Genomic DNA, 26,128 nt, shown 5'->3' with positions numbered 1-26,128 from the left:
GATCTGTGAGTCTGTTCTAAGTTAATTTTTGTGAAAGAAAAAAAAAGACATAAAAATTTTTTTGTGAAAGATGTAAGCTTTAATTTTTTTTTTATTTTTTATTTATTTATGATAGTCACAGAGAGAGAGAGAGAGAGAGAGGCAGAGACACAGGCAGAGGGAGAAGCAGGCTCCATGCACCGGAAGCCCGATGTGGGATTCGATCCCGGGTCTCCAGGATCGCGCCCTGGGCCAAAGGCAGGCGCCAAACCTCTGCGCCACCCAGGGATCCCCAGATGTAAGCTTTATATCTAGATTTGTTTTCATGTAGTCTCCTTTTCCTGGCACTTTTTGTTCAAAAGACTGTTTTCTCTGTTGAATTGCCTTTGTCATTTGTCAAAGATCAGTAGGCTATATTTATTTGGATCTATAGGAAAGCATTAACTTTTGCTTTTGTCTATTAACTGTTTATCATCCTTCAATCTTTTTTTTTTTTTTTATCCTTCAGTCTTATTCTATTCTCTTACTAGTTCAAAGGACTTCTCTTGTTATTGTGGATTCTTTGACATTTGTTCCTTAGGTAGTCATTTCATATGTGACAATGACATTTTTATTTTTTTATTTCCATTTGGTGTATCTTTTATTTCTTTTTTTTGTCTCCTTATAGTATCAGCTTTGACTGCTAGAGGTAGTGTGTTTCCAAAGGTTGAGGTCTCAGTCCTATAAGAATGTACTCACACACACACTTGAGATATCAGCCACAGGGCAGCCCCGGTGGCGCAGCGGATTAGCGTCGCCTGCAGCCTGGGGTGTGATCCTGGAGACCCGGGATCGAGTCCCACGTCAGGCTTCCTGCATGGAGCCTGCTTCTCCCTCTGCCTGTGTCTCTGCCTCTCTCTCTCTCTCTCTCTCTCTCTCTCTCTCTGAATAAATAAATAACAAATCTTAAAAAAAAAAAAGAGAGATATCAGCCACAGCCCAGGCTGTTTGTTACCTGTGCTTCTGACCTACAAATGAGAGTTTCTATCAACCCTCTTCTACTCAGGGTGGCAGTCACAAGTCTAGATTGTCACCTATACTTCTGACTGGTGATAAATCAAAGGTTCCCGCAACCTCCTCCTTGGCTCATTTTGATTAATACTAATTTGCTAGAGTGGCTTACAGAACTCAGTGAAACATTGTACTTATTAAATTACAACTTATTATAAAAAGCCAGATGGGAGAGAGATGGGTAAGGTGAGGTATAGGGAAAGGGTTCCAGGTGCACCACTATCCCAGCACTTCCACTTGTCCTCCAACCTGGAAGCTCTCTAACCCCACCCTTTTAGGTTTCTATGGAGACTTCATTACTTAGGCATGATTGGTTAAATCATTGCCCTTTGGCCATTGATTCAACCTCCAGCCCCTGGCCCCTCTCCCTTCCCTGGAGGTCAGGGGGTGGAACTGAGAGTTACAACTTTCTTTCTTTTTTTAAAGATTTTATTTATTTGTTCATGAGAGACACAGAGGCAGAGGGAGAAGCAGGCTCCTTGATGGGAGCCTGATGCAGGACTCGATCCTGGCACTTCAGGACCATGCCCTGAGCCAAAGGCAGATGCTCAACAGCTGAGTCACTAGGGCCCCAAGTTATAACTTTCTAATCACATGGTTGGCTCCATTGGCAACCAGGTCCCTTCCTTAAGTATTTTCCAAAAGTCACTGCAATAGCATAGTTCCAGACATTTTATCACTTACAACACTTAGAAAACCAAGGTTTGGGGTAGGTTGTGAGGTAGGAACTATGGAAAAAGACCAAGTATGTCTTCCTTATAAATCATACTATTACAGTCTTCATGAATTTTCCATGTGAACTTAACAAGAATATGTATTCTCTGTGATAAAGTATCCCACAGTTTTCTATGAAATCCAGTGAATGCACTGTTAAATTAAACTGTGGCTTTCTGATTTTCTTTGTGCTGGATCTATTTATTAATAGAGAGATGTTGAAGTATTCATTTTTTTAAAAGGTTTTATTTATTTATTCATGAGAGGCACACAGAGAGAGGCAGAGACACAGGCAGAGGGAGAAGCAGGCTCCATGCAGGGAGCCCGGCATGGGACTCGATCCTGGGACTCCAGGATCATGCCCTGGGCCGAAGGCAGACACTTAACTGCTGAGCCACCCAGGCGTCCCATGTTGAAGTATTCAGCTCTAATAGTGTCTTCATCTGTTTCTCCTTCCTGTTCTATCCATTTTCCCTCATGTATTTTGCCACATGATTATTATGCACATAAGTAGCATGGAATGTCTCCTGGAGACTCTTTTTTTTTTTAAGAGAGAGAGAGAGAGAGAGCCTGATTTAGGGGAGGTAGAGAGGGGAGAGAGAATCCCAAGCAGGTTCCATACTCAGCACAGAGCCCAACTCGGGACGTGATCTCATAACCCTGAGATCATGACCTGAGCCAAAATCAAGAGTTGGACACTTAACTGACTAAGCCACCCAGGTGTCCCAAGGTTGACATTTTATTATTATACAATGCCCTTAAGATAGGCATTCCATCTATCTTTTATATTAACATGATCTATCTTTTTCCATACCTTAGCCTTAATTTGTTTTTATTATTAATACAGTTTTATTACAGACAATAGAAAATTGGGTATCTTTTTATCCACTGAGACATTATCTTTTTTAAAAAAATATTTTATTTATTTATTCATGAGAGAGAGAGAGAGAGAGAGAGAGGCAGAGACATAGGCAGAGGGAGCAGCAGACTCCTTGCAGGAGCCCAATGTGGGACTTGATACCAGAACTCCAGGATCATGCCCCAAGCCAAAGGCAGATGGTCAACCACTGAGCCCACCCAGGCATCCCAGACATTATCTTTTAATTGTGTTAGACCATTGGTGACTTTTAAGATTTGTTTTATTTTTTAAAAATTTATCCATTCGGGAATCCCTGGATGGCTCAGCAGTTTGGTGCCTGCCTTCAGTCCAGGGCATGATCCTGGAGTCCCAGGATCGAGTCCCACGTCGGACTCCCTGCATGGAGCCTGCTTCTCCCTCTGCCTATGTCCCTGCCTCTCTCTCTGTATCTCTCATGAATAAATAAATAAAATCTTTAAAAAAAAATTATCCATTCATTTGAGAGAGTGAGAGAGAGGAGGGGCAAAAGGAGAGAGAATCTTGAGCAGACTCCATGCTGAGTGCAGGGCCTGACATGGGACTCAGTCCCAGGGCCCCAAGATCATGACCCAAGCCAAAGGCAGACCCTCAGTCATCTGAGTCACCCAAGTGCCCCTATTTTTTTTTAAGATTTATTTATTTGGGGGAGGGTAGAAGGAAGAATCTTTAAGCAGACTCCCTGCTGAGCACAGAGCTCTCTAGCTCACCACCCATGAGGTCATGGACCTGAGCCAAAATCAAGAGCTTAACCAACTGAGCCATCCAGGTGCCCCTAAGACTTTATTTAAGTAATCTCTGCACCTAGTGCAGGGCCAGAGCTCATAGCCCTAAGATCAAGAATCGCATGCTCTACTGACTGAGCCAACCAGGTGCCATTGACTTCTAAAACGATTATTGATATAGTTCAATTAATATATACCTTAATATTTTGTGTTTTCTGTTCTCTTTCTTTTGTATTCCACCTTTTTTTCTACTTTCTCTTGCTTTCATTGAGCATTTTACCTGATTCCATTTTTCTCCCCTTCATTCTTAGAATAACAGTTATACATTTTTTTCTTTTTTACTAATTGCCCTTGAATATACAGTTATATTCACAATTAACTTTTCTTTTGAATGACCATAACACTTCACTAGTTGTATAAATTCCTCATAACTGAGTATTTCCAATTCCTCCCTCCCTGCCCCTTGTAACATTTCTCTCCTTCATTTCATTTATCTGTAAGCTATAAAATTAAAAAATACAGTGTTGCTAGTATTATTCTCTTTAATTATTTTATTTATTTATTTTTTCCTAGCCCTATTTTAAATGAAGTGTTATATGTCAGATTAAGAAATTTTTTTCAAGGGTACCTAGATGGCTTAGATGGTTGGGTGTCTACCTTTGGCTTGGGTCATAATCTCCCAGGTCTTGGGATCAAGCCCCACATTGGGCTTCTAGCACAGCTGGGAATGTGCTTCTCTCTCTCCCTTTGCCTTTCCCCGTTTGTGCTCTGACTGGTCTCTCTGTCTCAAATGAATACATTTATTTTTTTTAAAGATTTTATTTACTTATTCATGAGAATACACAGAGAGGAGCGAGAGAGGCAGAGACACAGGCAGAGGTAGAAGCAGGCTCCATGCAGGGAGCCTGACCTGGGACTCGATCCCAGGTCTCCAGGGGAGCTGAAGGCGGCGCTAAACCGCTGAGCCACCCAGGCAGCCCCTCAAATGAATACATTTTTTAAAAAATCTTTTAGAGGGAACCCTGGGTGGCGCAGCGGTTTAGCGCCTGCCTTTGGCCCAGGGCGCGGTCCTGGAGACCCAGGATCGAATCCCACATCGGGCTCCCGGTGCATGAAGCCTGCTTCTCCCTCTGCCTGTGTCTCTGCCTCTCTCTCTCTCTGTGTGACTATCATAAATAAATAAAAATTTTAAAAAAAATCTTTTAGAAAAGAATTTTTTTTTCAAATTAAGGATGTTTAAAATTTATTCCTTCTGAAATGCTCATCCTTCATTTTCCTTCTTTTTGAAGAAGTTTCTTTCACATTTTTTGCAAACCAGGGGTACTGGTGACAAATTCCCTCAATTTTTGTTCATCTCAGAAAGTCTTTATTTCTCCCTTACTTGCTAATCAAATGGTTGGCTCCATTGGCAACCAGTTTTGCTTCACACAATTCTGAGCACATCCTGGGTGGTTGTTGTTTTTTTTTCTGCCACCACTTTAAATATTTCATTCCACTTTCTTGCTTGCATGGGGTTTGTGGGGTGGGGTGGGTATGAATTAATTCTTATCTTAGTTTCTCTATAACTGAGGTGTGTTTTTCCCTCTGGTTTCTTTCAAGATTAAATTTTTTGGGCAGCCTGGGTGGCTCAGCGGTTTAGTGCCGCCTTCAGCCCCAGGGCCATGATCCTGGAGACCCGGGATTGAGTCCCATGTCGGGCTCCCTGCATGGAGCCTGTTTCTCCCTCAGCCTGTGTCTCTGCCTCTCTCTCTCTCTCTCTCTCTCTCTCTCTCTCTCTCATAAATAAATAAAATCCTTTAAAAAAAAAAAAGATTAAGGGGATCCCTGGGTAGCGCAGCGGTTTAGCACCTGCCTTTGGCCCAGGGCGTGATCCTGGAGAACCGGGATCGAATCCCACGTCGGGCTCCCGGTGCATGGAGTCTGCTTCTCCCTCTGCCTGTGTCTCTGCTCGCTCTCTCTCTCTCTCTCTCTCTCTCTGACTATCATAAAAAAAGCCATTAAAAAAAAGATTAAGTTTTTTACTATGCTGTGGGATTTCTTGTTTTGTTTTATTTGAAGGCAAACAATGTACTGAGAAGGAACTGAGGTAAATACACCTTTAAAAAAATAGGCCTTGGGATCCCTGGGTGGCGCAGCGGTTTGGCGCTTGCCTTTGGCCCAGGGCGCGATCCTGGAGAACCAGGATCGAATCCCACGTCGGGCTCCCGGTGCGTGGAGCCTGCTTCTCCCTCTGCCTATGTCTCTGCCTCTCTCTCTCTCACTGTGTGACTATCGTAAATAAATAAAAATTTTTAAAAAATTTAAAAAAAAATAGGCCTTTAGTGTGATATTTTATCTGGCCAGGTGTTAGTCTGTGATTTGTTGTACCTGTAAGTGTCAGAGACTAAAACTTCCTCTAGTGTCCTTTCTTTTTGTCTCTCCTGTAATCTTTGGGGTTCTCTAGAGGCTTCTCAAATATGGTCTGAAATGTGCAGTTCTTTGAGCATATTCCAATGCCTAGTAGACAGGAGCTCAGTTGGTGTAGAGGTAAGTATGGGTGGAGGAGAAGTAGTCTGTAGTCATAGGATTTAGTCTCAATCTTTCAGTGTGCATGGGTCCCCCGGCTATCAGCATAAATACGGGGAAGATATTTGGTCTTTGTGCATGCTTCCTACCAAAGATCTCTAAAGCTCTTGGAATTTCCTGAGTGGTAAGGGTGATAGAGTGTGTTTTCTTCTAATGAGGCATTTCTTGGTGGGCTCCTTCATAGCTTCAGGATGGGAATTGGACAGCAGAAACACTAGGCTTTAATGGGAGGCTTAGAACTTACAGCCCCAGTTCCCAGCCTCTGGAGAGGGAAGAGTGGCTGGAGCTTGAGTTAATCACCAGAGGCCTTGAGTTAATCACTTGTGCCTACATAATGAAACTTCTATCAAAACCCTTAAAGATGGGACTTAGAGAACTTCTAGGTTGGTGAACACGTGAAGGTGCTGGAAGGGGACAGCTTATGGGGAGAGAACATAGAAGCTCCAAATGATCCTGCCCCCTAACTCTTGTGCCCATTCTTTCCCCTATGCATCTCTTCCATTTGGCTGTTCCTAAGTTGTATCTCTTTTTTTTTTTTTTTAATTTTATTTATTTATTTATTTATTTACGATAGTCATACAGAGAGAGAGAGAGGCAGAGACACAGGCAGAGGGAGAAGCAGGCTCCGTGCACCGGGAGCCTGACGTGGGATTCGATCCCGGGTCTCCAGGATCGCGCCCTGGGCCAAAGGCAGGCGCCAAACCGCTGCGCCACCCAGGGATCCCCTAAGTTGTATCTCTTATCATAAACCAGTAATTGTATAACAATAACAATAATTTTAAGTCAAATGCTTTCTTCAGTTATCAGAATTGTTGTAACAAATTATCAAACCTCAGGGGGTTTCTGAGGAATCTATGGATTTGTAGGCAGCTGGATGGAAATGTCAGTAGAGAAGACCCCCCATTTATGGCTAGTGTCTGAAATGGGGCAGTTTTGTTGTAGTGAGTGCTTAATCTGTGAATCTCATATTAAATCTGGATAGTGTTAGTATTACTGAGTTCAATTACTGGACACATAATTGGTAATACAGAGTTAGGAGCATTGCTGTTAGAGGAAACGCCACATACTTTCTATCAGGAAGGAAAAATCCTATCAGTCCTATCACTGTTGCCTGTGCTTCTCTATCCTTCACCCTCTCAGGCCAGTAGGCTCCAGGAAAATCCCAGTCGTGCTCTCAAAAAATCGATTTTAAGAGGGCAAGCCTTGTTAAGAACAGAATATTCTGGACATATTTTTTTTAAGATCGTATTTATTTATTTGACAGAGAGATTGCGCACAAGCAGGGGAGCGGCAGGCAGAGGGGGAAGCAGGGTCCTTGCTGAGCAAAGAGCCTGATCTCAGGCTTGATCCCAAGACCCTGAGATCATCATTACCTGAGCCAGGCTGACAACCAACTGAGCCATCCAGTGGCTGGACATATGTGCTCCTGTACATATTTTTAAATGGCTACTTTTGGGGTCTCTGACATTGGAGAGAGTAGTTCCCCTATGACTTCAATTCTCTGATGGATCTAAAAAGAGTTGTTGATTTTAGTGTGTATGTGCTTTTTTTTTTTTTTTTTCCGTATGAGGACAGGAAAGTCAGCATCTAAATTCCTTACATGTCTGACCAGATACCAGGAGTCTCTGACCCTGTATTTTGATGTTTGCCTGCTGGTAGCTTTAAACCTTTATCCCTCCTTCTTCCCCTTGCACTTCACCTCTGTCCAAGGGGACAAGACAGCCTGGCTTTTCACTGCTTTGGCACTGGCAAGATACTCAGTTCACTGAAGGCCCCGCCCCTGTACCTGAATTCTCACCCTAACCCACTCCCAAATGTCAATAAAAAACCCAACCAGGCTCGTTTCCTTGCTCTCTCAAGGCATTTCTCATCTGCTTGAGAGGCCTGCCCTCCCCTCCCTGTACATTTCCATCATGGGAGAAAGCTTTTCATATCCTCTTGGTGTGTGTGTGTGTGTGTGTGTGTGTGTGTGTGTGTGTGTGTGTGTGTGTTAGTCGGGACATCTGAATCAAATCTTGGGTGGGAATCCACCTTTCTCTGCAAGTGACTATTAGAGTTACAGAAAAGGTAACCTGGTGTATATATTGCAATACGTTTTTCTTAATTTATTGATAAATCTTCACATCTTTGCATACCAATACATGTCACCCTTTGTTTTTAAAAGGTATGTAGCCAATTCTTTTCCAAATAGACATTTGTTTTCTGCCCAAGTCTGTGAACTAAAACTCAGATTTCTACATTACAGGGCAAAAAAGCATAACAAAGTTACGTACTTCTCCAAACTTAATTCTTTAAATTTTTATCATCAAATATATTTATAAAGTAATAAGCATAATGCATTTATTAGAAGATTTTGTGGTAGTAACAATGTAATAAGCACCTTTGTAATCAAGATTTATAAGTGGGCTTTGGGCAGTTGTTATTCTCCTGATGTTACTCTCCATCCTGCACTATATATGACCTCTGTCTTGATTCTTTATTCTTCATAACCTTTACTGGCCTTTTTCCACTCAGTGGTATTCTTTTAGTTTTACCTTTAAATACGTATTAATGAAATTACAATCAAAATGTGTTTTGGTTGGTTCTTTGCAACAGTATGTTTCACAAATGCATGTATCTTGAGGCTGCAGGCCATCCAAGTTACTCATCTATTGCAGTGGTTATAGTATTTGAGCTTTTTCAAGTTAAATTTTTACTCTCATTAAAAATGTAGCTCCTTGGGCAGCCCCGGTGGCGCAGCGGTTTAGCGCCGCCTTCAGCCCAGGGCGTGATCCTGGAGACCCGGGATCGAGTCCCACGTCAGGCTCTCTGTATGATGCCTGCTTCTCCCTCTGCCTGTGTCTCTGCCTCCCTCTTTCTCTCTGTCTCTATGAATAAATAAATAAAATCTTTAAAAAAATAAAATCAGAATAAAAAAAATGTAGCTCCTTTCATTCTTGTATCAGTCTCCCAAGTGCATATACACAATAAATTCCCTGAACATGGGAGAAAAATTGTAGATCATGATCAAGTTCAAATTGACAAGAAATGGCAGTGGAGCATCTCAGTTGACATTTCCTCTATTCGTGCATGATTTATGTATTTTTTGACTGGTCATAAACACTTGACATTATTAAATTGAGTAATTTTTGTCCTAATCAGCATGAATTATAATATTTGCTTGGCCTTTTTTTCCCTATTACTTAGCAGATGGACTTTTTAAAAGATTTATTTATTTATTTTAGAGAGAGCACAGCAGGAGGGACAGAGGGTGAGAGAGAGAGAATTCCAAGCAGACTCTGCACCCAACGCTGGGCTCAGTCCCACAACCTTGAAATCATGAGCTGAGCCGAAACCAAGAGTTGGACACGTAGCCAACTGTGCCACTCAGATGCCCCCACAGGGACATTTTTTCATATGTGGTCTTTCATCTTTTAAATATGTTTTGATTATTTTCTAATTTTTAAACTGTATGTTAAGTCTTACTCTGCTCACTTTTAGTATTGCATGTATTATAGATAGTTTCTAATATCTTATTTTTAAATTTCTTTAATTTGTATATGAACTGTTCAATCTCTTGTTCCAGATCTTTATCCCTTATGTGAGAAAATTCTCCGTATTTTTGAATCAATGAAGCATTTATCCGTGACTTCTACAAGTGTTCTAGTTGTATCTTTCACATTTAAAAGTACAATGAATTGGCTATTTTCCACGATATAGAAGTGAATGCAATGCATTTTCCCACTTAGATAACGGTTTGTCTTTGCCCCATATATTAAAAGGATTTGTGATGTCTGCCACTGTTCTACAGTGCCTGATGGGTCCTTGATCAGCTTTCAGTATTTAATGCTGGCCCATGTAAGACACTTTTCCTTTCCCTTGGTCTGTTTTTCTCTCTGTTAATACTATGCTATCTGGAATAGTATAGTTTGAAAATTTTTGGTGTATATTAGGCAAGCCACTCCTTTGTTCTTTGGAAGACCTTGACCTTTTTTAAGATTTTTGTTTGTTTGTTTGTTTATAGAGAGGTAGAGACACAGGCAGAGGGAGAAGTAGGCTCCATACAGGGAGCCCGATGCGGGACTCAATCCGGGTCTCCAGGATCATGCCCCAGGCTGAAGGTGGCACTAAACTGCTGAGCCACGCGGGCTGCCCAACCTTGACCATTTTTGACATTTTTTCCTTGTGTTAGGTTTGGAGGAATAGTATTTGTTGACCCCTAAAAAGTCTCTTTTGGGATTGATGGGATCTTATAAAGATATATTTTGGGAGAGGAAACACTTTGGGAAGTAGAGTTATTTCTAAGAATACGTGCCATATTTTCAGTTTTTCATTCTCCTTTGATATTCAATACAAATTTAAATCTTTTTCTATTAGAGTTATTAAATATCATTCATTAGTCTTGTTTTGTATTTAGTTAGATTTATTCTAGAGGGGAAGAGCATTTGGAAGAGCATTCACCTCTTGATCTTGGGTGTGAATTTGAGCCCCACATTGAGTGTAGAGATTACTTAAAAATAAACTTTATGGGGATCCCTGAGTGGCTCAGTGATTTAGTGCCTGCCTTTAGCCTAGGGACATAATCCTGGAGTCCCGAGATCGAGTCCCACATCAGGCTCCCTGCATGGAGCTTGTTCTCCCTCTGCCTGTGTCTCTGCCCCCCCCCCGAATAAAGTAAACAAATAAATAAAAATACATAAATACATAACTTAAAAAATAAATAAATACATACATAAACTTTAAAGATATGTAAATAAACTTCTTCTAGAGGAAACCAGATGCAAGCTTCAAGATGTTATCTCCTATTGTAATCCATTGTAAGGGATCAATTGCCCGAGCAACAAGCTGTGACAACACATACAAAATATTGTCTTCCAGGAAAGCTCATTATAGACCCAGTGCATAGGTCACATAGGCACCCTCACATAGGCTGTGGCTATGCATAACAGAAGTTCATACTCTCAGAATGAAAACAAGAGTTTGGGATACATCATATTCTTTGTATAAACAGTTTTAGCACACTGAGTCACTCTCATCAAGTTGGTGTGGTCCATCCTAAATCTTGGCTCCCAGATAGCAATGAAGGACAAATACTGTGAGCAGGTATTCATAAGGATCAGCGGTCTCAAGCCTGCTGGTAATAGTCATTCTCTTCTGCACACTAGGTAGTGGGATATTATAATGAACAAGAACTGCAGGCCAACTATACAAAGAGTATTTAGAGCCAACCCAGGTAGCTCATTTTACTCCTTGGATCTACCAAGAAGTATGGACTACTCATTCTGTTTTCTTAACCAAATGGATGATTTCTGCCATCCATATTATTTTGTGGAAACCTTTTCTCTTATCACCTGCATGTAGACATCAGTGGGTTAATGATCTTTTTCAGAGATCAACATTTAGGAGAATGAATTAGTTGAGGGATACCTATGCCCAGACGTTAGGCAGTCATACTACTGTGCCCTACATGAAGGCACAAAAGTGAGAAGCATCCAGTTTTATCTTCTTTTAGAGAAAATATTTTTTGAAGATTTTATTTATTCATGAGAGACACACAGAGAGAGGCAGAGGCACAAGCAGAGGGAGAAGCAGGCGCCCTCTTGGGACCCTGATGCAGGACTTGATCTCAGGGTCCTGGGATCACGACCTGAGCCAAAGGCAGATGCTCAATCACTGAGCCCCCCAGGTGCCCCCTTTGTGTGTTTTATAACAAGGTGCATTCCTCATGAAATGATTGTGACTTTCAAATGAACTTCCTTGCACATTGCAGCTTTTATTCAGTTCCTCAAGCTTAGCAAGGCCTGAGGTACACTGTTATGGTTCTGCCAGGAAAAGCTCTTCTAGCATCTTATCCTCTCAGTATATGTGCATATATATGCTAAAAATTGGCAAGAAGCAGCTCTGAGGCCTGAGTGTAGGGATTTGGTGGAGTTCTGAGTTCTGATGCCTTCTTTTTTTATACCTGAGCCATAATGTCTGAATAACTTTCTAGCCACATGAAATGGGACAAATAGAAAGGAGTAACTGAATCTCTGACAAATATTTGTATAGACAAGTTAAAATTAATATTGTCTACCAGATGTTTTCATTCAGCCGGCTACATCTGATGACTACTAATGTCCTGGAATACTTCAGGACAGTATAGCTAGCTGGCCCTAGTTAAAAATTGGATTCCCACTGGCCTTCTGACCTTACATGTTTGGCATTGGAAATAGAAGGAAAAGGGCAGCCCGGGTGGCTCAGCGGTTTAGCGCTGCCTTCAGCCCAGGGCGTGATCCTGGAGACACGGGATCAAGTCCCACGTCGGGCTCCCTGCATGGAGCTTCCTTCTCCCTCTGCCTGTGTCTCTGCCTCTCTCTCTCTCCTCTCTGTGCATTCTCATGAATAAATAAATAAAGTATTTTTCTTAAAAAGGGAAAAAAAAAGGAAATAGAAGGAAAAGCTCCCAATGCTTCACTGTGTTTTTATTCATTAAAACTTTACTCATGTGGGGCACCTGGGTGGTTCAGTCAGTTAAGTATCTGCCTTCAGCTCAGGTCATGATCCCAGAGTCCTAGAATCAAGCCCCACATCAGGGGCTCAGCAGAGAACCTACTTCTCCCTCTGCCTGCCGTTCCCCATTTGTTCACGTGCACTTTCTCTCTCTCTGACAAATAAGTAAAATCTTTAAAAAAAAAAAAAAAAACTTCATTCCTGTGGATGTGACCCTGTGCTTCAGAGTACTATGTGATATGGTGGGTAATAAGGAAGGAGATGAGTTTTTTTTCCTCTCACAAGGAATTGATGGTCTTAAAATGGAAATATTTCTTTCATTTGTATATCATTTCTCTCATTCTCCAACGTGCTAGGGATTCTACCATTAGAGAGCAGGGAGACTTGAAGTGAACAGAGTGAAAGGGCAGAAATAGTTTTTGTTGTGTTCATGATGCTACTAAATTTATGAGGAAATGATTGTGTATAAAAAGTGAGAATTCTTATGACTAAGCCATAGAATATTTTGAGATCACAGAATCATGTTAACTTCTTATGAATTGACTGTATTAAGGATCTTCTCTTTATCTTTGGAATTTGCAAGTTTCACTATGAAATGCATTGATTGTAGATTCGTAGTGCTGTCTCATCCAACCTCCTCTACATGTATGTGGGATGTTTTAGGACTCAGTGGCCTTTGAGGATGTGGCTGTAAACTTTACCTTGGAGGAATGGGCTCTGCTGGAGCCTTCACAGAAGAAACTCTACAGAGATGTAATGCGGGAAACCTTGAGGAACCTGGCCTCAATAGGTAAGGATGACAACTTACTTTGGCCTTGTCAATTAGAGGACAAGTTTTTCTCTACCCATCAGTGTTCTTTGATATGGAATGGGGAAAGGGGGGCAGCCCCAGTGGCGCAGCGGTTTAGCACCACCTGCGGCCCAGGGTGTGGTCCTGGAGACCCGGGATCGGGTCTCACATCAGGCTTCCTGCATGGAGCCTGCTTCTCCCTCTGCCTGTGTCTCTGCCTCTCTCTTGCTCTCTCTGAATAAATAAATAAATAAATCTTTAAAAAAAAAGGGAATGGGAAGGGGAATACTTTGGTAAATCAGGTATGGTCAGAGCTCACCATAGACTTGTAATAATTCTATAATTTATTGTTTTTCTGGGTTTTCATTATAGGGAAAACATGGAAAGACCATAACAGTGAAGATCAGTACAAAAACCAGGGAAGAAAACTAAGGTGAGTTGCATTCACAGTGGAAGGCAGTGTCCAAGGGAATCTTTGTATGTTATGAAAATTTAAAAACAAGCAGACACAAGATGGCCCAGCTTCAAATGTATTTTTTTTCTAGAAAATTTTCACCAAAAGTGTATTCTTAAATGTGACATATCTTCAACATTTGCAAAATAGTTCATTTGGAAATATTATTCAGAAACTCCCTGTGTTGGTCACCTGGGTGGCTCAGTAGTTAAGCATCTGCCTTTGGCTCAGGGCATGATCCTGGAGTCCCGGGATGGAGTCCCACATCAGGCTCCCTGAATGGAGTCTGCTTTTCTCCCTCTGCCTATGTCTCTGCCTCTCTCTCTCTCTCTCTGTATCTCTCATGATTAAATAAATAAAATCTTTAAAAAAAAAAAAAAAAAAGAGGGCAGCCTGAGTGGCTCAGCGGTTTAGCACCTCCTTCAGCCCAGGGCATGATTCTGGAGACCCAGCATCAAGTCCCATGTTGGGCTCCCTGCATAGAGCCTGCTTCTCCCTCTCCCTATGTCTCTGCCTCTCTCTCTCTCTGTGTGTGTGTGTGTCTCTCATGAATAAATAAATAAAATCTTTAAAAATAAATAAAAATTTAAAAGAAACTCCATATGTGACTACCACTATTTTCTTTTTTTTTTTTCACTATTTTCGTATAATAGTTATGGTTAAGCCCTTTTGCAGAATATTCATTTTCAAACAATTCAGACAGGTCAGAAAAACCTACCCTTCCCCTGTATATAAATGGTAGCAACATAATTCTAGGGGCGCCTGGGTGACTCCAGTCGGTTAAGCATCCAGCCCTTGGTTTCAGCTCAGATCATGATCTCCCTCCCGGTCATGGCATGGGGCTCCATCTCAGTACAGTCTGCCTCAGATTCTTTCTCCCTCCCCCATCCCTCTGCACTCCCTCTCTCTTTCTTTAAAATAAATAAAATAAAAACAATGTAAGTTTAGTATTTAGTAATAGGAAATAAATCAATAATAAATTCTGTTGTGTTTTTGTTTTTTCTTACAGAAGTCATATGGTAGAGAGGCTCAATCAAAGTAAAGAAGGTAGTCAGTGTGGAGGAAACTTCAGCCCTATTCCAAATCTTAATCTGAACAAGAAAACTTATACTGAAGTAAAACCATGGGAATGCAATGTGTGTGGAAAAGTCTTCATGCGCCATTCTTCCCTTAATAGGCATAAGAGATCTCACACTTCACCTAAACCATACAAGTATCAGGAATATGGAAAAAAGCCTTATAAATGTAAAGAATGTGGAAAAGCTTTCAGTTATCTCCAACCTTTTCAAAAACATGAAAGAAATCACAGTGTAGAGAAATCTTACAAATGTAAGGAATGTGGGAAATCTTTTAGATATCGCCAGTCTGTTCGAAAACATGAAAGGACTCACACTGGAGAGAAACCCTATCAGTGTAAACAATGTGGAAAAGCCTTTAGATATCATCAAACCTTTCAGACACATGAAAGAACTCATACTGGAGAGAAACCGTATCAGTGTAAGCAATGTGGAAAAGCCCTTAGTTGTCCCAGTTCCTTTCGAAGTCATGAAAGAACTCACACAGGGGAGAAGCCCTATGAATGTAAAAAGTGTGGTAAAGCCTTCAGTTGTCCCAGCTCTCTTCGAAAACATGAAAGAACTCACACTGGAGAGAAACCCTATGACTGTAAGGAATGTGGGAAAGCCTTCATTTCTCTTGGAAGCTTTCAAAGACACATGATAACACATACTGGAGTTGGACCTTATAAATGTAAGGAATGTGGGAAAGCATTCAGTTGTCCCAGTTCATATCGGATACATGAACGATCCCACACTGGAGAAAAACCCTATGAATGTAAGCAATGTGGTAGAGCCTTTAGTTGTTCTAGCTCCTTTCGAACACATGAAAGAACTCACACTGGTGAGAAACCCTACCAATGTAAAGAATGTGGAAAAGCCTTCCATTGGCTCACCACTTTCCAAGTGCATGTGAGAACTCACACTGGAGAAAAACCCTATATATGTAAGCAGTGTGGGAAAGCCCTCAGTTGTCCCACTTCCTTTCGAAGACATGAAAGGACTCACACTGCAGAGAAACCCTATGAGTGCAAACAATGTGGAAAAACCTTTAGTTCTCCTCTAGGTCTTCAAATACATGGAAGAACTCACACTGGAGAAAAACCCTATAAATGTGAGGAATGTGGGAAAGCATTTGTTTCTCTGACAAGTTTTCGGAGACACATGATGACACATACTGGAGATGGACCTTATAAATGTAAGGAATGTGGGAAAGCCTTCAATTGTCCCAGTTCATTTCGAATACATGAGAGAACTCACACAGGAGAGAAACCCTATGAATGTAAAATATGTGGTAAAGCCTTCAGTTGTTCAAGTTATGTTCAAGTACACGAAAGAACTCATACTGGAGAGAAGCCCTATGAATGTAAGGAATGTGGGAAAGCTTTTATTTATCGTACAACCTTTCGAGGACACATGAGAGTGCACACTGGAGAGAAACCATATAAATGTAAAGAATGTGGGAAGGCCTTTAGTCGCCCAAGTTCATTTAGAAGCCATGAAAGAATTCACACTGGAGAGAAACTTCTTGAATGTAAACATTGTGGGAAAGCCTTCAACTGGCCCACATCCTTACATAAACATGTGATGAGAATGCACACTAGATAGGTAAATTATAACTGAAAAATACAGGAGAGTATTCAGTCTTAACAAAGTCATGTAAAAACACCACTGAAGAGAAATGCTATAAATGTAAGTAATAGGGAAAAGTCTGATACAAATTAATTCAAGTATAATACTCCAGACAGTTCACTACATGAAAGAAATGCTTCAAAAATTAAAAAATAGTGAATTTGATTCTGAAACTCAGTCTCTGGACTGTGGCTTCCAATTGTTGCTTTTTAGCTGAACATGGAGTTGAGACAATTCTGTAAGCACTGTTTAAGCAATAGTATGTAACCTTAGTGGATAGTGTTTTTTCCTTAAATCAGCTTATAAAATTTTTGTCTTTCCATTTTGAAGTTAATTGGATCTATGGGTGAGTTAAAGTGTATTTCTAATATGTAAGGAGGGTTAATTTTTATATAATTTTTTAATTGTTCAGTAAGTGAAGAGGCCATGGAATAATGATATTTTGGTATTTGTTGTGATTTTCCTATGACCTCATGTCACAGGTACTGGATATTCCTTACTCATTATAAATACTCCTCCTTTCATATGAGAAAAGGATTCTTTTTTCTTTCATCAAAAAAAAAGCCTTATTTTCCTGGCTAATAAATAGTTGGCATAAATTTGTAAGTATGCAGAGTTTATCATAGAGTATAATCTCATTAGAATTGCTATTTACATATTTTCCCTTTACTCTTTGTCATTCCTTCTGTGATTTGGATATTACACTTTAAGAAACCTGTCTTCAGACAAGAAAGATAGAATTGGAGATGGCTCTCCTGGAATGTGTTAAGTTAGGTCAATGTGGGTAATACTGTGGCCTAATTTTCTAGAATCTGTTCTCTTTATAGTTTCATGTTAGAATTCACCAATAGCTTTACTTGCATGAGATTTGGAAGGCAGAAGGGAAGAAGGCCTTATTTTTTGGAGTCACAGTACAAGCAGTGATAGATACCATAGGAGTTTTGCATACATCTTCAAGCCCATTTGCTGATTCTTTGCCCTGCCATTCAAGAGTATCTTCAATACCACCACCAACTACTTAACTTCATTTTCTCAGAATTGTAGGTTTCTACAGATGCCTCCACAAGTTCCACAGCAAAGATTAATACCGTTTATATTTCCTTGCAAGCCTGATACCAGGTGTCCACCAGGCAACAAATTTAGACTATCATGGTTGAGAATGTTTTTTAAAGCACTGACTTCCCTTTTCTCTGGATTGCATTTGTATAAGGTCTAATATATGTAGTAAACATCTTGTTCTGTTAATACTCCTAATGATTGTGTCCTGATTCTACCAACACAGCTACAGTGATGTAGTCAAAAGGAACCATGTGATAGTTTTTTCCTCTACTGCATTGTACAGTGACTTCTGTGACCCAGCCCTTTCTTGTGAGAATAAGCACCTTCCTCTTGTCAGGCAGATTGTGTTTCTAATGACTCACAACTGGACTTAATTCTTCAATATATTTTCAATTATGTTTGTATGTGATTTACAATTTTTTAAATCGAACCAATGTTTCTGTATGTGTTCTTTCAAAGTGTTTTATTAGCTGTTGTATATTAACATTCTTCATTTTCTGATAAGAGTATATTAAAACATCCCATTGCAATTGTGGATTTTCAAATCAACTTGTAATTTTGTCATCATTATACATTCTGAGTATCATCATGTGCATACAAGCTAAAGTATTTTTCCTCAAATTTTTATTCTATAGTTATGATTTTTGTAATTAAATTTCTCATTATTTTTAATTCCAAAAACTTAGATCATGGTTTTATCAGTGCCTTCTTGCTAAAGACTACCAGGATGACATCTGTAGTCAAAAAGAAAGAAATCGAATGAATTGTAGTTAATAAATATGACCAAAAACCATAAACAACAATGGATATTGGATACCTGGCTGGCTCAGTTGGTGGACCATGGGATTGTTGATCTTGGGGTTGTGAGTTTGAGCCCCATATTGGATGCAGAGATTACTTTTTAAAAATGAGTAAAAACTTTTAAAAATGTATATATTTATCTTATTTTAGAGATCATTCAAGTAGGGTGAGGGACAGAGGAAGAGAATCTTCAGTCAGACTCCCTGCTGAGTGCAGAGCTGGACCCAGGGTTGATCCCATAACCCATGAGATCATGACCTGAACCAAAACCAGGTGTCAGACACTAAACCAACTGAACCACCCAGGTGCCCCTGAAAATAAGTAAAATCTTTTAAAAATGGATTATATGAATGTGAAGGTGTTCAAAAGGCGCAGGATTTGGACTTGTGAGACTCCTATGGAAATTAATACATTTAAAAGCAGACATGTATTTAAAAAAAAAAAAAAGCAGATGTGTATACAGGCGATTTGGGAAAGTACACCCAAGGAAGACCCATGCCCCCAAAAGTTTTGAGAATACCTTAGGACTTCATGCTAGGCTGTTAGTGGAAGTCTTTCTGTGCATTGAGCCAGCATGCAAAGAGTAGGCGACATGGCTGCATTTCAAATGCCCAAGTTTCAACAAAAGATCACAAGGGGGACGCCTGGTTCATTCAGCAGATGGACATCTGCCTTTGCCTCAGGAGTCCCAGGATCAAGTCCCACATTGGGCTTCCTGCATGGAGCCTGCTTCTACCTCTGCCTATGTCTCTGCCTCTCTCTGCGTCCATGAATAAATAAAATCTTTAAAAAAAAATCACAAGGCATATAAAGAATGTTGGAAACATCACCCAAACAAATCATAAATCTTCAGAAATCAACGCCAAGGAAACAGGCTTCAGAATTAGTAGACAAAGAATTTAAAATAATACTCATGGGGCACCTGCAGGCCTCAGTTGGTTAAGTGTCCCAACTCTTGATTTTGGCTCAGGGTCATGAGATCAAGCCCTATATCAGGCATGGAGTCTGCTTAAGATATGCTCTGCCCCTGCCCCCACTCACACATGCGCACACTCTAAAGTAAGTAAAATTAAAAATACTCCTAAGTGTTTAAAAGGAAAATAATGTTAAGAGAATAGATGAAAAATTTTGAGAATGGGATTCCTGGGTGGCACAGCGGTTTGGTGCCTGCCTTTGGCCCGGGGCGCGATCCTGGAGACCCGGGATCGAATCCCACGTCGGGCTCCCGGTGCATGGAGCCTGCTTCTCCCTCTGCCTGTGTCTCTGCCTCTCTCTCTCTCACTTGTGCCTATCATAAATAAAAAAATAAAAATTAAAAAAATAATTTTGAGAATATCAAAGAGAAATGATTTTTAAAATAAAAATTGAGGGATGCCTGGGTGGCTCAGCGGTTGAGCATCGGTCTTCTACTTAGGGCGTGATCCCGGAGTCCTGGAATTGAGTCCCACAGCAGGCTCCCTGCAAGAAGCCTGCTTCCCCCTCTGCCTATGTCTCTGCCTCTCTCTGTGTGTGTCTCTCACGAATAAATAAATATTTTTTAAAAATTGAAAATAGTCACTAGGGTGATCAAGAGCAGATTTGAACATGCAGAAGAAACAATCTCTGAACTCAAAAACAGGTCATTTGAAATTATAAGTCTGAAGAGCAGAGAAAAAAAAATAAAGTAAGCCAAGGAACGTCTGGAATACCATTAAGCCAATTAATGTGCACATTATGGGAATCCCAGAGGGTGAAAAGGGAGAGAAAGGGGCAGAGAACTTACTTGAAACAACAATGGTGGAATAACCTCCATTCTCTGTCTTCTCTGTTTGTTATTCCCATTATGCAGATGTGTTCCACATTTTCCAAAGGCTCTTTTCTTTTTTCTTCATTCTTACCTGTTCTCTAGATTGCATAATCTCTATCCATCTATAACTTCTTGTTGCTGATATTTTTTTAAAATTTTTATTTATTTATTATAGCCACACACAGAGAGAGAGAGAGGCAGAGACACAGGGAGAGGGAGAAGCAGGCTCCATGCACCGGGAGCCCAACGTGGGATTCGATCCAGGGTCTTCAGGATCGCGCCCTGGGCCAAAGGCAGGCGCTAAACCGCTGCGCCACCCAGGGATCCTGCTGATACTCTTTAATGTAAATATTATCATACCCTCCTTTAAATATGGTTTCCCTTAGTTCTTTGAACATATTTAAAATGGCTGCCCTGAAGTCTTTGTTAAATCTGTCATCTAGACCATCTCACAGACAGTTGTTTGCCTTTTGTAAGTTAATCCTGCCCATTTATTTACATGTATTGTACATTTTTGGTTGAAAATTTGACATTCTAGATCATATACTTTTCAGGACTGTTGTTTTATTTGTTTAGTGATTAGCTGAATGACATTTTGGTGACATCTTTTTTTCTGCATGTGAGCCCCTGCCCTGTTGCTCTTCGGAGGGCACAGCCTTGGGCTTGCTTACAGTTACAATGGCTTGACTGTTTTTGACAGGGCTCTCATTGACTGTCTCTTTCTCTGATCACACTGTATGGTGGGCTGCTTGCTTTATTAACAGTTCCCTGGGACATAAATTGCTCCAGAGCCTGACCCAATTTCATCCCTACCCCTTTGTAGAAGTAGTTTTTGAGGTCTGTTCTTATCCCAAGAGGGCTTTCCTTATCTGTCTCTTTACCTGGTTCTTTGGTAAACTAACTGGCCTACTTGTTTCATATATTGATCTATGCCTGCCTCCTCTAAGTGGCTTGCCATCAAAACTTTCATCATCTTTGAGTACCCTTAGTCTTGAACTTCCACACATTTGTTTAAAATAAGTTTAACCCCTTTGGAAAGAGCTTTGGAGCTATATGCTCTTAGGGCCCGCTTCTGCCTGTGAACAAAATCTTTGAGCCAGGGTGCTTGAGTGGCTCAGTTGGTTAAGCATCTGCCTTTGGCTCAGATCATGATCCCAAGGTCTCTGCTACACGCTCAGTGAGGAGCCTGCTTCTCCCTCTCCCTCTGTCCCTTCCCCCACTCATGTTTGCTCTCTGTCAAATAAAATCTTAAAAAAAAATCCTTGAGCCACAGCTCTGGAATAATGGGTGGGAATGTTGGCCTGTCTTTCTCTGAATAATCCCCCCTCCTTTGAAAGATATTTTATTCATTCATTCATTCATTCATTCATTCAAGAGACAGCACATGAGCAGTCTGACAAGCAGACTCCATGCTGAGTCGTACAGGTAGCCCAGTGAAGGGCTGGAACCTAAGACCCCAAGATCATGACCTGAGCTGAAGTCTGACACTAAACTGATTACCTGAGCCACCCAGATCCCCCTGAATAACTCCCTTTTATAAAAAAGACACTAGGTGTGGTTGGCAGCCTCTTGACTTGCCTCTTGGCATAGAACTTCTGCCCTATAAATGAGCTAGGAGAGGGCAATTGGGACTCTAGTATTCTTAACATGCCACGTCTGAAGTGGAGTCTCCACCCCTATCATCAGCCAAGTGGAAATGAGCCTCTGCAATATGTAGCTGGGAGAGGATGGCAAATGCTGGGAGGGCACTCCCAGGAAGATAGATCCCTGGACTAGGAGCAGGGTTAGGGGAAGTCTTGTGTTCTTGGCTGCCTGTCTGGACTGGTGTTTGCATCATTGAAATGAGAGGGGCAGAAAGCAAGTTGTGGTTTCAATAACACAGACTCTCACTCCTCTTAGGTTTTATTGAATTTACTTAGGTTTTGTTATATCCTATTATGCTACTTTCCAGAGCCTTAAAATAATTGGAATTTTAAAGTGACTCTTGACATTTCTATTTGTTTTGCTGGGGAGAGAGTCCAAGAGCTAGCTCATGCTGCCATCCCAGAGTAGTGATTTTTGCTTTTGATACTATGGTGAATGGAATTTTCTTAATTTCAGTTTTGGGTTTTCCATTACTAGTATATAGCAATAAGTCAATTCTTAGATATTCTTCTATCCTATGGCCTTGCTATTCTAAGTCTTTTCCCCCCTTAGATTTAGTAGTTATTTTTATAATCAAGATTGTGTCATCTGCAAATAAGTTTTGCTTCTTTCTTTCTAATCTTTCTTCCTTTGAGTTTTCCTCCTTGCCTTGCATTAGCTAGGTGTTCCAGGACAATTTTAAATAGAAATAGTGGAATAGGGCACTTGTTTTGTTTCCAGTCTGAGGGGGAATGCATTCAGTCTTACACCTTTAAGTAGGATATTATCTGTAAGTTTGTCATATATTTCATCAGATTGAAGTTTCCTTCTAGATAACATTCGATGAGAATTTGTATAGTGAATGTATTTTGGATTTTTCTGTTTTTTTTTTTCCCTCTGTGGAGAGTGTCATTACTTTTTCTTTAGTCTTTTATTATCTTTCATTGGTTTTCAGATGTTAAATCCACTCTTCCCTTCTTGGACAAACTCCACTTTGCCATAGTGTGTAAACCTTTATATGCATTGCCATATTTCATTTCCCAATGTTCTGTTAAAAGGTTTTATGTTTGTGAAGGTCATTCATCTAATTGTTGGTTCTTTCCACTCTCTTTTTTTCAGTCTACCCAAAATCACTTCTGTTTCAGTGTTCTTTTTTCCCCTCCAGGTTTATTGAGGTATAATTGACAAAATATATTTTAAATGTACATCAGTGATTTGATACAAGTATACAGTGTGAAAGGATTCCTGCCATTTTTTTTCTTGTAATATCTTTGTCTAGATTTGATAAAATGATTTTTAATGTAGTTCCTCCTCTTTTATTAGTGCAGTACTGGTATTTCTTCATGAAAGTATGTTTGAATTCCACAGTGAGGCTATCTGGCCCATGGCTCTTCTTGGTGTGAAGATTTTTTTTGTGTTCTGTGTGTTTGTGAAGATTTTTACCTACTACTTCAATTTCTTAACTTGATAGACCTATTCATATTTTGTCTTTATTTCTTCTTGAGTTGATTAATAGGTGTGAATATAGCTAGGAATTGTCCATTTCAAATAAATTTTCCAATCTTTTGGCATAAAATAGTTCATATGATTCCTTTATAGCTTTAAAAATCTCAGGTATGTTTGTAGGGTTTGTGATTTTTGTGGGGTTTATGTGGGTTTTTTTGTTTTTGGAGCGGGTATACTTGTTTGTTTTTCTATATATAATTTATGCCTTTTTCTTGGTTAGTGTGGCTTTAATTTAAAAAAAAATTTTTTTTAAGATTTTATTTATTTGTGACAGACACAGAAAGGGAGAGGCAGAGACAGGCAGAGGGAGAAGCAGGCTCCATGCAGGGAGCCTAACAATGGGACTCAATCCTGGGCCAAACCCCTGGGCCATCGGGGCTGCCCTAGTGTGGCTTTAATTTTATCAATTTTCTTGATCTTCTCAGAGAACCAACTTTTTGTTGATTTTCTCTATTGGTATTCTGGTATTGCATTTCATTGATGTCTGCTTCTATATTTTTTCTTCTATATTTTTTTTTTGCTTCTTAATATTTCCTTTTTTGAAAATTTTGCTTTTAATGAGCTTTTTTCTAGTGTACTGAAGTTGAAACTTAGATCATTGATGTTTGATCTTTCTTCCTTTCTAATGTATTTAAAACTATAATTTTGACCCTAAAATTTTTGCATGCCTTTTTAAAAGATTTATGTATGTATTCATGAGAGACAGAGAGAAGAGGCAGAGACTCAGGCAGAGAGAGCAGCAGACTCCATGCAGGGAGCCTGACATGGGACTCAATCCCAGGTCTCCAGGATCACACCCTGGGCTGAAGGCAGTGCTAAACCACTGAGCCACCCGGGCTGCCCTATTCTTTGATTTTAATTCCTTTTTGTGCGTGTGTGGTTTGAATTATTTGATTTCTTCTAGGATCCAAAGCAAGTTTTTAGGGTTAAGTTCTTTTCCTTCCATATAGTTAACATCTTTTCCATGAAAATCACTTACTATTTTGGTAGAAACTTCCATCTTGTTTTCATCAGTGCTGTGCAGCCAGAGATCACCAGGAACACAGTTATAGTAGAACATAGTTGAGTTACTGCCTCCTTATAATGGAGATCAAACACCACGAGGAACCATGATGCATCCCAGTAGAGGGTAATAGGAAGGTGGACTTACTCTGTGATATGGGCTTACTTAGTTGGTTGGCAGGTGGAGGGAGTTTAAGAAATTAGGATTTTGACTAATGATATCATTAGATCTAAAAACGGGGCTAAAACTAATGATGAAAAAATGAAAATCATTTGTGCCAGAAGAGTAAGACATTTGGTAATATTTGTGGCTTGGGCAATTTCCTTGTATAATCCAATTACAGACAAAATAGTGGCCTCATGTTGGTCTTGTTCCATCACAGAGAGTGAACCTGTGTAATTTTGGTTTTCTGTTAAGATAGTTTATGTTCAACATCAGAACAACATAGCCTTGTTACAACAGACAGGCTCACAGTTAGCAACAGCTATCTGGTACTACCTGTCCAGCTCTCGCCTTTTTTTTTTTAAGATTTTATTTATTTATTCATGCGAGACACAGAAGCAGAGACAGAGGCAGGAGAAGCAGGCTCCCACCTGAGCAGGGAGTCTGATGTGGAACTTGATCCCAGGACCCCAGGATCATGACCTGAGCCAAAGGCAGATGCTTAACTGAATGAATCACCAGGCACCCTTCCAGCGAGTGGCTCAGATTATCAAGTGGCCACTGGGGACCACCACCAGGCCTAGTGAGCCCACCCTTGGATCCCTCTATTTGACCCAGGATGGACCCTGCCACCACAGGGAAACATCCAAAGATTTGGGGGAAGTGTCCCAAGAATGGGCCCCACTGGAACTGCAGTGCCCCTGAGGCACAGCCCCCAGACTACCCTCCCTGGCTTTGCTGCCTTTCCCTTCTGAAGGGAAACTTTATTTTATTTTCTAAGATTTTATTTATTTGAGAGATAAAGAGAGATCACAAAAGGAGGGGGAAGGGCAGAGGGAAAAACAGATTCCCTGCTGAACAAGGAGCCTGACTTGGGGCTTGATCCCAGAACTCTGGGATCATGACCTGAGCCAAAGGCAGATGCTTAACCAACTGAGCCACCCAAGTGCCCCTGGAGGGAAACAAACATTTCTGAGAGGTGCATCCAGTAAAGAGACCCCAAGCAGGATGACAACTAGCCTGGGGTTCCCTCCTTGGGCCTCTCTGGTTCATCTCTTAATGGGGAGACTTAGAGAAAATTTCAAGAGGCACATCAAGCACCCAGGCCCCATCTGGGACCTTATCTAGGCTCCTAGTGCCCTCCTGGGGGTTTCCAGCTGCCCAGGGTCATGCCTGCCACCCTAAGCCAGACTTAAACATTTTTTCTCGAGGTGTATCTGACAATCAGGGGGTGCATGCATCCAAATATGGGCTGCAGATCAGCCTAGGATGCCTTCTTGACCATCATACTCCTTTAAGGGACCTGCATATGGCTGTCCTGACTAGAAGGGAAGTCACTTACTTTCAAGTCTAAACCACCAGTTTCATCCCAAAGTGTCCTTCCTCCATAAGAGACCCCAGAGCACACCAGGGCATGCTAGGCTTTCTGCCTGTTTCCTGTGAGCCCAACAGCTCTAGCCCACCTGTCCAAGGCCTCACTTTGGAACCTGGCTCCAATTCCAATCCCCAGTGGACATCCAGGATGTCCTAGTTTCCTTGCCCTCAGGGCCTGGCTCTCCCCCAAGACCAGGTCTGGAAAGGCCCGGGGTATGTCTGGTTCTCTGGGTCCATATCCAATGCAGGCCCACCCCTAGTAGCTTCTAGAGACAGCTGTGCCACAGCCTGAGTGGATGAAGGAGTGAAGTAGGAGTGGAAGGCAGGGTGGTGGGTGAGGGGGGTCTGAAATGTTGTGGTCTCCTGTGAAGATTCAGGCTGGTAAGTGACTTCCGTGAAAGGCCTCAGGTCAGCAGTCAGTGTTTGCTAGGTCATAAGTTAAATCTCCCCCCCCCCCAAAAAAAAACCCCACTCACACCTTGAC

General features: G+C 40.9%; 1 protein-coding gene across 4 annotated transcripts in view; it reads left to right on the top strand.

Annotated features, from left to right (window-relative positions):
* LOC129522585 (zinc finger protein 791-like) overlaps window positions 1-17,932 on the top strand; it is a 46,485-nt gene extending 28,553 nt beyond the window's left edge. For 3 of the 4 annotated variants that reach the window (XM_055344927.1, XM_055344928.1, XM_055344926.1), the window contains 3 exons: window positions 13,063-13,189; window positions 13,562-13,622; window positions 14,653-17,932. In XM_055344927.1, the coding sequence (XP_055200902.1) occupies window positions 13,156-13,189; window positions 13,562-13,622; window positions 14,653-16,306 (1,749 nt within the window). In that variant the 5' untranslated portion in view covers window positions 13,063-13,155 and the 3' untranslated portion in view covers window positions 16,307-17,932. Of the gene's footprint in view, window positions 1-13,009; window positions 13,190-13,561; window positions 13,623-14,652 lie in introns of all 4 variants that reach the window. The other variant, XM_055344929.1, reaches the window with a different exon arrangement.
* The last annotated feature ends 8,196 nt before the right edge of the window (window positions 17,933-26,128 follow it).

Source organism: Nyctereutes procyonoides, unplaced genomic scaffold (assembly GCF_905146905.1).
Source record: "Nyctereutes procyonoides isolate TBG_1078 unplaced genomic scaffold, NYPRO_anot_genome, whole genome shotgun sequence".
NCBI lineage: Eukaryota > Metazoa > Chordata > Mammalia > Carnivora > Canidae > Nyctereutes > Nyctereutes procyonoides.
This window is presented reverse-complemented; position numbering and strand designations above follow the sequence as displayed.